Source organism: Aythya marila (assembly GCF_965140915.1).
Source record: "Aythya marila genome assembly, chromosome: 20".
NCBI classification, from domain to species: Eukaryota; Metazoa; Chordata; class Aves; order Anseriformes; family Anatidae; genus Aythya; species Aythya marila.
This window is the reverse complement of record NC_139061.1, coordinates 9,104,829-9,118,291: the sequence shown is the minus strand read 5'-3', so window position 1 is coordinate 9,118,291 and position 13,463 is coordinate 9,104,829. Positions and strand designations below refer to the sequence as shown.

Genomic DNA, 13,463 nt, shown 5'->3' with positions numbered 1-13,463 from the left:
GGTTCGCTTTGTGAGGGGGAAGGAAAACACAACACAACAAAACAAACAAACAAACAAAACGGGGGGGGGGAGGAGGGGACGAAGAAAAAAAGCCCGAGCAAGCCCCATTTTTGCCAAGGCTGCTGTCAGCACATTTCCGCGGTGGCGAGGAAGCAAAGTCCAAAGCAGGTCTAAATTTCAATCCCCGCTCGCCACCTCGCCCTGTTCAATGGTCAGCGGGACACCCCCCTCCCACCGGCCCCACCGCCCCGCACGGCGGCCGGGACCGGCACGGGCAGCCCCGGAGCAGCCGCGCTGTGGCCGCCCCGTCGGGGGCCGGGTGGCGAAGGTGAACCTGCGGCAGGGGGGAGCGGCCCCGGGGACAGCCGGGGCTCTGCTCGGAGCTCTCGGCGGCGCCGGGAGGGCAGCGAACAGGGCTCGCTGTCAGCGGGATGAGCCGTCGTTGGGGGCAGAAAGAGGGGAGAGGAGGCTGCGAGAAGGGGGCATCCGGGGGTCCCCGCGTCCCGCCCTGCTCGGGGAGCAGCGCAGCGCGGCCCCGAGGGGACAGCGGCCGCCGGAGCACGGACGGGGGCGGCTTCGGCCGCAGCTCGCTGCGCATCCGCGGAGCGGTGGGGCTGGGGGGGGGGGCGGGCCAGGGGGCAGAGGAGGGGGCCCGCCTCCGCTCCCCCCGTCCCGTCTGGCCGCAGCGCAGGCGGCGGGGGCAGGAGCCTTGTAAGGCTCGCAGGGCGCTTTTTGAAGATTTGGGGGTAAATATGAAGTGACAAGAGACGGGTCTTTATTGTGAGGGCTCAGCCGCCTGGCGCCAGGGCCCTCTTCAGCCACCGCAGCCCTCAGTTAATCAGCGCAGATCTCCAAACGGACCTCTCCGCGGGGACACCCACCGCGCCCGCCGCCCCCCCGGGCCCCGGCGCGGCGGGACCGGCCCTAATCCCTCTGCAAACAGCCCCGGCATTTCCCCCTCCGCCTTATCTGCCTCCCCCCGCCCGGGTAAACAGCCCCTCCGGCCGGCCAGAGCAGCGCCAGCCTCGGGGGCCTCGGCCCCGACGGCTGGGGCGGCCCCGGGGGCCCGGCCTCCCGCTGCCCGCCCGGCTCCTCGCGGGGCGCCCCGACGGCGGGGTCCGCGCCCCGTCCGTGCGCTCACGGCTCCTGGCGGGACCCCCCCCCACACGCACCCCTCCGTCGGGGCGAGGGGGGAGGCGAGGGCAGGGCGCGAGTGTCCGCCACTCACCCGCGCTGGAGCTCGCCGCTCGGGGCCTCGCCGCCTGCAGCTCTCCCACGGCCCGGCCGCGCCGACGGGGCCGCGCTCCCGGCGGCCGCCCCCGAGCCCGGGCCGCCCCGTCGGCGGGGCGCGGAGCGGGGCGGGCCCCACCTTGATCCTCTTTCCAGGATCTGTCGTAAGACGGCAGCCGCCGAGCTCCGGCCCCCCCTAAACTCCCCCCCCACACCCAACCCGCCGCCCCCGCCCGCCCCCCTCCGCCCCCGCCCGGGGCTGCGCGGCCGCGGAAAGCTTCGGGGCGGCCCCCGGTCCCCCCTGGCCCCCCCCCGGCCCCGCTCCGCGCTCCGCCGCGGTGGCTCCGCGCTGTCCCCGCACCGGCGGCCGCCGCTCCCCGGCCGCGGCGCAGCCAGGGCTGACCCGGTATGCGGAAAGGAGCCGGGGGTGGGATTTCGAGCACTTTTCTCTGTCATTGGTTAATATTTTATTCTGTTGACATGTTTTCTTACTGCCGATGCTTCCGACACCTTCTTCTTTTTTTTTTTTTTCTTTCTTTTTTTTTTTTTTTTTTCCCTTCTTCCCGTCCTCCCTCCCTCCCTCCTCGCCCCCCCCCCCTCCCCGCGCCCGGAGCTTGGCCGGAGCTGTCAAAACCACGCCTATGCAGATCCACAATTGGTCTGAAACGCGTAAAATCAGCAATCAAGGGGGCTTGGCTCATTAGCGGGCGGATCAGAGCAGGAAGGACATGTGAGATAGTCACAGTTTTACAGAGATCACGACAAGATCTAACCGTTTCCACCCGGGCTCCTTGAGCCATGAGCAGCCCTCGCCCGAGCGCCGGCCGCGGGGCGCGCAGCGGTGCCGGGGCGCAGGCCGGGCCCGCGGGGGTGTGAGGGCAGCGCGGCCGCCCCTGCCCGCGCCCCCGCCCCGCTCTCGGTGCCGGTTCAGCGCCGGGAAGGACTTCGCCGGGAGGGCTTTTTGCCCTCGCTCGCTCTCCCTCGCTGCGACAACAACAACAAAAAATAAGGACCTACTGTCTCCCCTCCGCAGACCGGGAGTCCCAGGAGCCGGGAACTGCCTCTCGCTTTTTTTTTTTTTTGCCTTTTTTTTTTTTTTTTCCAGATCTAGTTCCGCTGTTTTTCGGCATTTTTTTTTTTTGTGCGCTTTTTATTTTTGTTGTTGATTTTTCCTTCCTCTTCCAGAGACTCGAGCGAGTTCGCTGGGCAGGAGAGACAAAAAAAAAAATAATAATAATAACAATAATACACACACACGTTTTTGTAAAGGGAATCCCTCTTTTTCTCCTGGATTTGTGGATGCACCGATGAGAGATCCAGCCTTCCCAGGGACTGCCATGGCTTACCACCCCTTCCACGCACCCCGGCCGGCCGACTTCCCCATGTCCGCCTTCCTCGCAGCCGCCCAGCCTTCCTTTTTCCCCGCTCTGGCTCTGCCTCCGGCGGCGCTGGCTAAGCCCATGCCGGACCCCGGGCTGGCCGGGGCGGCCGAGGCCGGGCTGCACGTCTCGGCCCTGGGACACCACCACCAGGCAGCCCATCTGCGCTCGCTCAAGAGCCTGGAGCCCGAGGAGGAGGTAGAGGACGACCCCAAAGTGACGCTGGAAGCCAAAGAGCTTTGGGACCAGTTTCACAAGCTGGGCACCGAGATGGTGATCACCAAGTCGGGAAGGTAAGAGCCGGCCCCGCGCAGCCCCGCGCAACTCGCCCGCACCTGCGGGGCTGCGCAGCGCCCTCGCCCCCCGCCCCCAGCCCTTCCCCACTGCTCGCCCAGCTCGCCCCGGGGAATTCACCCCGGGCGAGAGTCGATGGGGTTTCGATGCCGGCAGTTTTTGGAGGTATTTAACCCCCCCGCCAGCTATCCCTCCCGCCTCCCCCCCCCCAGTTATTACTTTCTAAAGTGCGATCCCAAATGAAATTTGTGCGCACTAATTGAGCTCCCGCAATCCCCCGCTGCATTTGTTTACGCCGCTCTCGGCGGCTCCTCGCCGCCCGCAGCTTTTCCTGCCCCTGCCAAACTTTCCCCGCCGCCGGGGTCGGCCCCGGCCCCGCTGCCGGCCCCGGAGGAGGCAAAGGAGAGCAGTGAAAAAGGGCTCGGTCCGGGGACCCCCTTGGGCTCTGCCCCCTATTTCTTGGAAGGGAATTTGGAGCTTTTCCCCCTCTTTCTGCTCCTATGGGCGCAGCCGAGCGGGATGAGAAGGAGCAGGGCCTGCCGGCCGTGCCAAAGGCTGGGAAGACCCGGGGCGAGCTGAAGAACCCCCCCAAACACACCCCGTGGTTTCGGAGGGGCCGGGCGGTGCGGGGCTGCCGGGCCGGGCCGGGGGCCGCGGCCGTCGGGGGTCGCGCACCGGGCGGGAGGGCGCCGCGCCCTGCACCGCTGTGCGTCTCTCCGCAGGAGGATGTTCCCCCCGTTCAAGGTGCGGGTGAGCGGCCTGGACAAGAAGGCCAAGTACATTTTGCTCATGGATATAGTTGCGGCCGACGACTGCCGGTACAAGTTCCACAACTCCCGCTGGATGGTGGCCGGCAAGGCCGACCCGGAGATGCCCAAACGCATGTACATCCACCCCGACAGCCCGGCCACCGGCGAGCAGTGGATGGCCAAGCCCGTCGCCTTTCACAAGCTCAAGCTCACCAACAACATCTCGGACAAGCACGGCTTTGTAAGTGTGGCCGCGGGGACGAGCAGAGCCCCCGGGCGCGGACCCCCCGGGCCAGGCGCTGAGCCCGGCCCCGCTGCGACCGGGCACGGCCGGGGGGAGCCGTGGGGCTTTACCGGCTTCCTCCCCCCGGCAAAAGCACGCCCGGGCCCTGGCTGGACGGCGGGGCCTTGCCGGGCCTTGCAGCGGCCGCGCTGTCGCGAAGCCCTCCCCGGTCCTTGCTGCCGGCTGTCCCGGGGACGGCTCCCCCCGGGGGGAACAGGGGCTGGGCTGCGGGGGTGCTCGGGGTCCCCTAGGCTCCCGCATGTCGCCCCCCCAGCCCGTCCTGCCGGCTCTGCCTGGCCGCAGGGCTCGGCGGGGAGCAGGAGCCGGGGAGGTGCAGCCCGGGGTGCGCGGACGGGGCTAACCTGGGGGCGGCGAGGGCAGCCCCGACGGGGCGGCCGGGCTGGGGCGTTGCGGCCGGGCAGGTGCAGCCCCGGACCTCCCTGCGGGCCGGGCCGGGCCGAGCCGAGCCGGGCAGAGGGGTGCTGGAGGAGGCGACACCTGCGCTGGGGTTGCGCGGCCGGGAACGGAGCCGGAGCCGTTGGCAGCAGCGGCTCGGCACTGGCTGGGTCTGAAAGGCTCCAAACGGGTCTGTTTATTCCCCTCTTGATCACATCTGTATCACCTCCCGGAGGGGAAAAACAAAAACAAAACAAAAAAAAAAAAAAAAAAAGAAAAGAAAAAAAATCCATCCAAACAAAGAAAAAAAAAAAGGAGAGGGAGAGAGAAAGAAAGAAAGAAATGGAGGCGTGTTGGCAAGCTGCAGAAAACAGGGGCAGGGCTGCAGGGGAGCGGGGTCCTGCGTGAAGGCGAGGGGGAAAAAATCACAGCGAACGAGAGAGCTGTCTTAGCGTCTGGGCCAGCATTTGGGGCGATAAAGGGAAAGTTCCTCGGCCCGTCCTTGCGCTCTGGGGACTGGCGGTCCTGAGGCCTCGGTGCTGCTCTGCCCGCAGCGCCCGGAGAGCGGCCAGGTGCGGGGAGCGGCTCCCGAGAAACTTTTTTCCCCTCTCTCTTATTATTTTTCTTCTTCTTATTTTTTTTTTTTTTTAGGCAGGAAACGGTGTGTTTGTTAAATAATACATTGCGAGGCTATTTATAGGCAGCAAGGTAAATCGATAGCAAGGGAGTCTCATAAATAGCATTTTTTGGTACTTGGGAAAAAGTAGTTTGGTTCAGCGTTTTTAACGGTTCGCCTCCTTCAATTAAAGATTTCTGGTACGTGCCGTTGTCCAAAATCCGGAGTGTGTTAAATCTGGGAGATGAGGGTTTAGCCAGTGCCCATCTGGTCAGAGAGGGATGATTATTTTTTTTAAAGGAATGCAGATTTGCACGCTTGAATGAGACTTTTTTTTTTTTTTTTTTTCTTTTCACCATTTTCATGATAAATCCCGTGTAGATTATATCAATATAATAGCGACCCGACAGTTCATCAGCAGGTGATTATTGCTGGGGTTAGAAAAAGGGGGATTTTTTTTATTGCCTTCTAAAACGAAATGAAGTGATAATTATTTAGCCATTTGGCCGGCGTTATTTGACAATAATTACTCAAGCTTTCGCCGTTCCCCTACCAATTCCGGGCGGTGAGGGCTGCGTGTCAGCCCGACCACAGCAGGTTGGGGAATTATTCCATCGCTCTCGGGCAGGAAAAATGTTGCCGGGGCGGGCAGCGAGGGCAGGGGCTCGGGAGCAGCCCCGCTCGCGGCTCAGGGGCTCCACAAATCCTCAACGCAACCGCGGTGGGCTCGGGGCGAGCTTTTTAACAAAGGCAGAGGGGAGAGAATCGCTCTGGGTGTTGGCGAAGCTTTTCAGGCACCTGGTTGGAAAAAAAAAAAATGTCTGTTCCTTCTGCAGCGTTGCTCTGAGACATGAATTTAACATGGCTCTTAGTGAAATGCTCCTTTCAGGTCGCAGGCGCTGGCACGGCTTTCTGCTGCGCCCAACTGCAAATCTCGGGTCTTTTTCATTTGTATTTATTTATTTATTTCGGTGGCGAGGCAGAGGAATTTTTTGAAAAGGACGGAACTATTGAAAGCGGCTAGAAATGTGTCGAAAATTCGCCTCGTGTTTTCAGGGTTGCAATAAACCGGGGAGATGCCCGTAGCTGCTCTCCTGCCGTGCCTTCCCCAAGATGTTGCAGTGCCTGCCTTCCCCGTGACCTCCTTATTTGGGGGCAGATCGTGCAATGACATAAACAAAAAAGAAATCTCCCTCTTTGGCATCCGCCGGCATTCCTTCCTCACGCTGAATTATTACTATTATATTTTTATTTTTTTCGGGAGAAAAAAAAAAAAAAGCAATTTTTTAGAGAGGTAGCTTGACTCGCGCGTGGCAGCGATGGGGACCCCGGGGCTGACCGCGGCCGCGGGCTGTGCTCTCTCGCCCCCCCAGACCATCCTGAACTCCATGCACAAGTACCAGCCCCGGTTCCACATCGTGCGGGCCAACGACATCCTCAAGCTGCCCTACAGCACCTTCCGCACCTATGTGTTCCCCGAGACCGATTTCATCGCCGTCACCGCCTACCAGAACGACAAGGTACGGCCGGGCAGCCCCTGCCCCGTCCCTGTCCCCGTCTCTGCCCTGTTCCTGTCCCCCCCGTGTCCCCTCCTGGGCTCTTTGTGCGTGCTTCTATCCAAAGCCGAGGGCTGCTGCAGGAGAGCATCGCGGGGAGAGTGGCCAAAAGGCAGCAACAGGAGGATGCTGATACCCCAAGTCCTCAGAGGAGGAGGCACCCATCACCCTAATATCGTTATTAGTGCTATTAGTGCTATTATTAATTCCCCCCCCCGGGTTCTGTCGCACCTTTCCTCACTGCGGGAGCCTTTGCCGCAGGCCCAGGCTGAGGGAGCAGCACCCGGCCTGGGCAGCCTCCTGGACAAGGTGCCCTGGGCCCGGCAGGAACCGAAAAATAGGGCCAGAAAAACCGATTTTACTTGCTTTCGTGATTTAGCGAGTGTCGCTCCCGCGAGCAGGGGAGGCAGGAGCTCCCCGTGGGGAGCACGGAGCCTCCGCTGGCCCCTCCAAGAGCTGCGTGCGCGCGTGTGTTTTAACCCAAAAGCTGACCCCCACCTCCACCCCTGGCTGCTGATGCTAATTGACAGCTCTGTCTGAGGGTCCTGGTGGGCTTGTTTCCCTCGTAAAGTTTATGGCGAAGAGTCACAATCGATTAAAGAGCACTTTGTCTGCTCGCCCGCCGCTGGCTGCCGGTGGGCTCCGTCGGGCGGCAGCGGCCGGGGGCCCCGTCGGGCGCGGCCGGGGGGCGGCCGGGGCCGGGCAGACATGCATTTTTAAAGCGCCCCTCTCGGGGCCGTATTTCAGAGACATGCATTATTGAGCGCCCTAATGTCGCCGGCCCCAGAAGCCCGTCGCGGAGAGGGATAAGAATAGCTTTTAACCAGCGCAGCGCGGCTCAGTCGCCATCTTCCCTCCGGGGGGCCGTGAAAAATAACTTCCTATCATTAAGACGCTATTAATAATTCAAGCGAAACCTCAGCATCATTTTTAATAAAGCATGCGGTGTGTTAAACCGGGAACGCTGCGCCTTTCGCAGCGAGCCCGGCCCGGCCGCGACCCGGGCTCTCCCCGACGGCCCCGGGGGAGCGGGGCCGGGGTCCCCGAGGGGGCAGCCAGGGCGTCACGCAGCCCCTCTCCGTGTCCCCGCAGATCACCCAGCTGAAAATCGATAACAACCCCTTCGCCAAGGGCTTTCGGGACACGGGCAATGGCCGGCGGGAGAAGAGGTAAGGGGCGCCCCCCCCTAATTCGGCGCTTCCCCCCCCCCTCCCTCCCCGGTCCCCGCACCGCTCCGCACCCGCGGAGGGCCGGGGCTGAGCGCTGCCTCTCTGCCGCCAGGAAGCAGCTCTCGCTGCCATCCCTGCGGATGTACGAGGAGCCCTGCAAGCCCGACCGCGACGGCGGCGAGTCGGACGCCTCCTCCTGCGAGCCGTCGGCGGTGCGTGACGCCCTGCACTCCCCCGTGGGAGCCCTCCCCAGCCCCCTGCGCCTCAAGGGCAGCGGCAGAGGTAAAGCAGCAGCTCCAATCCCCCTTCTCCAATCCCCATCTTCAATCTCTTTTTTCCAATCCCCCCTCCCCAGTCTCTCTATCCAATCCCCCCCAGTCTCCGCCGCGCCGTCAGGGCTGAGCCTGCACCCTCTCAGCCCCCCGACAGCAGGGCTGCACACCCCGGCGTGGGGAGGGCTGGGGCAGGCGGGTTCCCCAAACGGCTGCAGCTTTCAGCGAGCCCCTGTCTGCTCGGGGTCCCCTTTAGAGCACGAGCAGGGGGCTTCCAAAGCACCCCCCCTCGGGGCTTGCAGGTTCCTGCGGGGTAGGAGGCAAACTGCACCCGCAGGGGGAAGGTGCAGATGGGCACGGGGGGAGCCGAGGGGTTGAAAGGACAGGATAGATCCAGCGAGCAAATGCGAATGGCATTTAGGGTTTGCAACATTTTCCTGTTTATACGTTAGTGTAAACAAGAAGGAAAGGCGAGGCAGGCCGTATGCTATATGCGGCTGTCCGGCGCGCCTCGCTGCTGCGTCGCCCTGCCTTTCATGGCTCGCTCAGTGCCCTGCGGGGGGAAAAAAAAAAAAAAAAAAAAAAAGAAAGAATTAATACGTTTGAAAGGGAAAAAATGTTGTAACTCCAGGGCTTAAAGCTAGTAAATGAAAATAAACTAGCAGTTCCCACGTAGCAGTTTTTAGATGCTGGATTTTGTCTTGCCGCACTATCAATCTGCTGCTCTTTAAACTTTCCACCAACCCAATTCCCTGCAAACCTTCATCAAAACTGCAGCCTCCCCCCCCCCCCCGGCCCCAAGCCGGTGGGAGGGTTTATTGCACCCCTCTCCTCTTTCAAAGGCTTCCCAGAATATTCACCCCAGCCTGCAGAGCCTCACCTAGCCGGCACCAAAGGCTTTTTTCCATTGAGCCAGAGCTGGTCGGGCACAGTGTGAGCGGGGTGCAGTGCTGGGGTGTGATGGGGCCCTGCTCCATGGCAGGCTCTGCTCCCCACGTCCTCCCCATCCCCTCACCTCTCTTCCCCCTTCCTCCTGAGAGCTCGGTGCCTTTTTTAAATTAAAGCACTCTTAGTGAAGCCTGCAGCGTACCTCTTTCCTTAAAACTGCCTCCTTAACCTGACTCAACCTGCACATTTGGAATAAATCCACGGAGCGCTGTTGATCAGCTCCATGTAATTAAATATATACAGGACCATTTCCTCCAGCGCTGTCCACCCGCCTGCGCTCTCTTCATCTCCCGCCCCACAACCCGCTTTGAGTTTGCAGCTAACGAGAACGATGCTGTAATATATTTTGGTCCTCCATCCAACATGTTTTTCCTGTTTGGCAGAGCAGCAGCACTGCTGTTGTCAATCCCCTTTCCCCGTGGTGACCGTGGCACGAGGGCCTGTTTCTGCCCTCTCTCCTTACAGCGTTCCTCCTGTTAATGGTGGCGGGGGCTTAATTCGCTTTAATTCAAGGGTGAAAGACCCGCTCCTCACCTCTCTGGGCTGTTCCTAAACCCATCCATCCCTTTGCAGAGGAGAAGCTGGGCGCCGACAGCGACGCGGAGGTGGAGAAGGCACCTGAGGAGCGGCCGGTGGCCACCAGCCCCGGTGGGGAGGACGCGACGCCCCGCGGCAGCCCGCGGTGCCTGGACGAGCGGAGCAAGGAGAGGCGCAGCCCGGAGAAGGCCAAGGACGGCGCGTCCCCCAGGGAGGGCCCCGGCGAGGGCCTGTTCGGCGCGCGGGGCCTGGAGAAGGACAAGGTGGAAGGGCGGAGGAAAGAGCCGGAGCCGGGCAAGAAGGACGCGGAGGGCGGCGGGCTGGGCAAGGAGGCCTTTGCCCCGCTGATGGTGCACACGGACAGCCCCCCGCACCTGAGTGCCGGGCACCTGCAGAGCCTCGCGCTCTCTGGCCTCCACGGGCAGCAGTTCTTCAGCCCCCTGGGTGCGGGGCAGCCCCTCTTCATCCACCCAGGACAGTTCGCCATGGCCCCCGGCGCCTTCTCGGCCATGGGCATGGGACATTTGCTGGCCTCGGTGACCGGTGGGGGCAGCCTGGAGAATGGAGCCCTCTCATCTGCCCCGGGCACGGCAGGGACGGCCACCCCCTTCCCTTTCCACCTCTCCCAGCACATGCTGGCCTCTCAGGTAAGACTCCCTGCGTCCCTGTCCTGATCCTTGTTGTCCTGCCAGGCCCTGAGCCATACTAGGCTCCTACAATCCTAGGCTCTCCTCCTGCATTCTTCCCCAAAACTCCCTGAACTACCTGAACACTCTGGGGGCATGGGCCTAGCCAGTGTTGCCCCCACTGTGGGGACATCTGAGGTGGTCCCAGTGTGGTGCTCATGGGGTCAGGAGCTGTCAGTGCCCCCTGGCCTCCCCCATGGCCCCTGCAGACTGTGGGAAGAGAGTGTGACATCCCCTGGGACCCTGGATGTGCTGCCTAGTGTGGCACGGGCAGGACATGGGGGGACACTTGGAATGATGGCCCCAGAGCCAGTCTGAGGAAGAATCCTGATTCTTTTGTGGCTGTCATGGGTTCCACCACAGGCAGGGGCAGCACTGGGAGCGGCAGCCCTGGCCCGCTACCCTGGCCTGGCTGTCCCCATCCAGCAGCCCCCATCTCCCCACCAGCCCCAGAACAATTCCCGTGACACCCAGACTCGCCTTACCTCTGCCAGTCCCCATGATGAAATGCATAAGGACATCTTTGAGCACACCTCATTTATCAGACTGACTTACCAACGTGTTTCATGTGGTTAGAGCCCTGTGATGCTGCGCAGCCGGGGATGTGGAGCATGTGGGGACACGGCCAGGCTGTACGGCGCTGTAACCCCAATGGGTTTGTGCCCAATGGTACCAACCCCTTTTGGTGCAGAGTGGATGGGGGACCCCAGCTGAACCCCTTCCTAGGCTGCCCAGCCTTGTATTCCAGATGACACCAGGGTGCCCCAGCTTTGCCTTGCCTTTTCTGGGTGACCGATATGGCCCAGCACAGCTCTCACCCCTCTCTCTCTCCGCAGGGAATCCCGATGCCCACCTTCGGCGGACTCTTCCCCTACCCCTACACCTACATGGCGGCAGCAGCGGCGGCCGCCTCGGCCATGCCGGCCACCAGCGCCGCAGCCGCCGGGCCACTCTCCCGCAACCCTTTCCTGGGCAGCAGCCGGCCCCGCCTGCGCTTCAGCCCCTACCAGCTCCCGGTCACCATCCCACCCAGCACCAACCTGCTCACCACCGGCCTCCCCGCCAGCCTCAACCCCGGCTCCGAGGGCTCCAAGGCGGGCAGCAGCCGGGAATCCAGCCCCCTCCCCGACGTGCCCCTGCACAAAGGGGGCAGCCAGCGCCCCGCCGCCTCCCCCAAGGGCTCCCTGAAGGAATCCCTCAATGAACTGCAGAACATCCAGAGACTGGTGAGCGGGCTGGAGAGCCAGCGGGAGCTGTCGCCCGGCAGGGAGTCCCCCAAGTGACCGACGGGGCGGGCAGCGAGCCCGTCCCCCCCCACGGGGCTGAGAAGCACTGGTATTTTGTACAGCACAGTATAAATATTTATTAAAGAGCAGGGGGTGGGGGTGGCTGGGGCGAGGGGTGCTGGAGCAGAGGGGAAGGAGCCCTGCGGGCAACGCGGCCCCACCGCCGAGGAGCCAGGAGCAAGGAAAGGAGCATGGGGCTCACTCCCTCCTTGGGTGAGGGTCTGGGAGTTGCCCTCCCCCTTCTCCTGGTCGCCCCCCACTCCTCTGAGCTCCCCCGAGAGGGGCACAGGGTGGCTCTGGGGGGGGACGAGCCGATGCGGTGGCACCCGACGGGTGGCAATGGATGGGGCGAGCCTATGAGCCCCACGGGAGGCGAGCGGGGCCAAAACCTCGTCTGTGCAAGGGGGGGTGGGGGGAGGGAGGAAAAATTGAATAAATAAATAAAAAAAGAACAGAAATAAGGAAGAAAACACGGGAAAAAAGCCGTCTCGGCAGCCGCCGCGGAGCTGCGCAGTCACCGCCACGCAGAGCTGGTACCGGCCGGGGGGGGAGCCCCGTGGGTACCAGGGCAGATATTTATGAAATAAATGGTAATTTGTGTAAATAAGCTATAAGGATCCCAGAATATGCAAATTGGTATTAATTTATTCAGAGTTGTACATTGGTGTGTACATAATATTTAGAGTTTAACTCATCGCATTTAAGTTTTTTTTTTTTTCATTTTACATGAACATATATATTGTAAATGAAAACTATTTAGCTCTTTGTGATTGAAGGAGATATTGGTTTCTTTAACTGTGTTTTAAAATATTGTTTATCCCGCCTGTTCTCTAGGACAATCATGTGCCACCGGTAGAACAATTTTTGGAAAGCAAGAGTTCAATTCTTTAACAGACTTCTGCAAGGGAAAAAATAATAAAAAGAAAAAACTTATGAATCCAAAACATACTAAAATCTCTCTACAGTGCGGGGTATAGAGAATGCAGGAATAAACCTCAGGTTTTTATTTTTCACTCCAGAACAAAAATTAAAAAAAGTATAATAAATTTAAATATCACAGGACTGTGCTCTATATTTGTTTTAAAATAAAAAGATACATGATTTGAAACGTGCTGGTTACTCGGGTGTCTGTCTGTTCAGTTTTGATGAAATCTCTCACATCTTTCAATAAAAAAATACTCCGAGAAGCCCTGCCGGCTCCCGCCTCTTTCATTTTCGCCTCTGCGGCGGGAGTGCGCCCAGGGCCGGGCCGCCCCGTCGGGGCCGGCGCCCTCCGCAGGTGCGGGGCTGGGGGGTGGGGGGGAAGGACGGGAATGCCCCGACGTGCGCCCGGCCGCCCCAGCGGAAACCTCCGCTGCTGGTTGTTGGTTTCAGGAGGGCCGCCCCTTCGAGCCGTGCCCGTCCCGTCCCGTCCCGTCCCCCCCCACAGGTGCGGAGCGGGGCCCTGCCAGTATGGGGCGCACGGAGCGGGGCCGGGGGGCAGGTACCGGCACCATCGGGGGGAGGCGGCACCGGTACCGTCGGGGGGAGCTGCCCCGTGTAGCCGTCGGGGCCGTGCCCACGGGACGCCGGCCGCTCCCGGAGCCGCTCGGCGGCGTTGCGGGGAGCGAAGGAGGCCGGCCCCGGCAGCCCTTTTCCTCACCAATTACCCTTCTCCCGGGACGGGGAAGATTTATGGGCCCGGCGGCAGGGCGGCGGCGCGGGCGCGTCCCCGCGGGGTGCGGGCTCCGCAGCGCCGTGCGCAGGGCTCCCTCTGCCGGTGCCGCCGCGCTCCCGCCGCTGACCCGGCCCCGACGGGGCGCGCCGACACCCCGGCTCCTTTCCTGCCTCCCCCAGCCCCTAAAAGCGCTCCGGAGGAACAGGGGCCGGGTACCCCGACGGGGGGAGAGGAGCTGGAGCCAGGATCCCCGACGGGGGCAGAGGAGCCGCTGTTCTCGGCTGAGCATCGTGGCTGTTTCCGCTGTTGGGGGGGGGACCGGCAGGGTGGGGGCCTCCTGAACACGAGGAGGGAAATGGAGTTACCAAAAATAGGCTCGCAGGGCTATTTCCGAATAAACACATC

The 13,463-nt window shown here is 61.9% G+C and overlaps 1 protein-coding gene across 1 annotated transcript; it reads left to right on the top strand.

The window, feature by feature from the left end:
* The first annotated feature begins 1,892 nt into the window (after nucleotides 1–1,892).
* On the top strand, nucleotides 1,893–12,581 carry TBX2 (T-box transcription factor 2). The gene is made up of 7 exons (XM_082776323.1): nucleotides 1,893–2,902; nucleotides 3,626–3,893; nucleotides 6,321–6,467; nucleotides 7,596–7,672; nucleotides 7,785–7,954; nucleotides 9,466–10,076; nucleotides 10,952–12,581. The coding sequence occupies exons 1-7, from the start codon at nucleotides 2,538–2,540 to the stop codon at nucleotides 11,396–11,398; spliced, it is 2,085 nt and encodes a 694-aa protein (XP_082632449.1). The 5' UTR covers nucleotides 1,893–2,537; the 3' UTR covers nucleotides 11,399–12,581.
* Nucleotides 12,582–13,463: the final 882 nt, after the last annotated feature.

What these genes read in the sequence shown, in the direction of transcription:
- TBX2 (XM_082776323.1), top strand. Translation starts at nt 2,538, where the DNA reads ATGAGAGATCCAGCCTTCCCAGGGACTGCCATGGCTTACCACCCCTTC. An exon ending in CCGCCTACCAGAACGACAAG is followed by an intron (nt 6,468 to 7,595) that starts GTACGGCCGGGC and finishes GTGTCCCCGCAG; the next exon opens with ATCACCCAGCTGAAAATCGA. An exon ending in AGCACATGCTGGCCTCTCAG is followed by an intron (nt 10,077 to 10,951) that starts GTAAGACTCCCT and finishes CTCTCTCCGCAG; the next exon opens with GGAATCCCGATGCCCACCTT.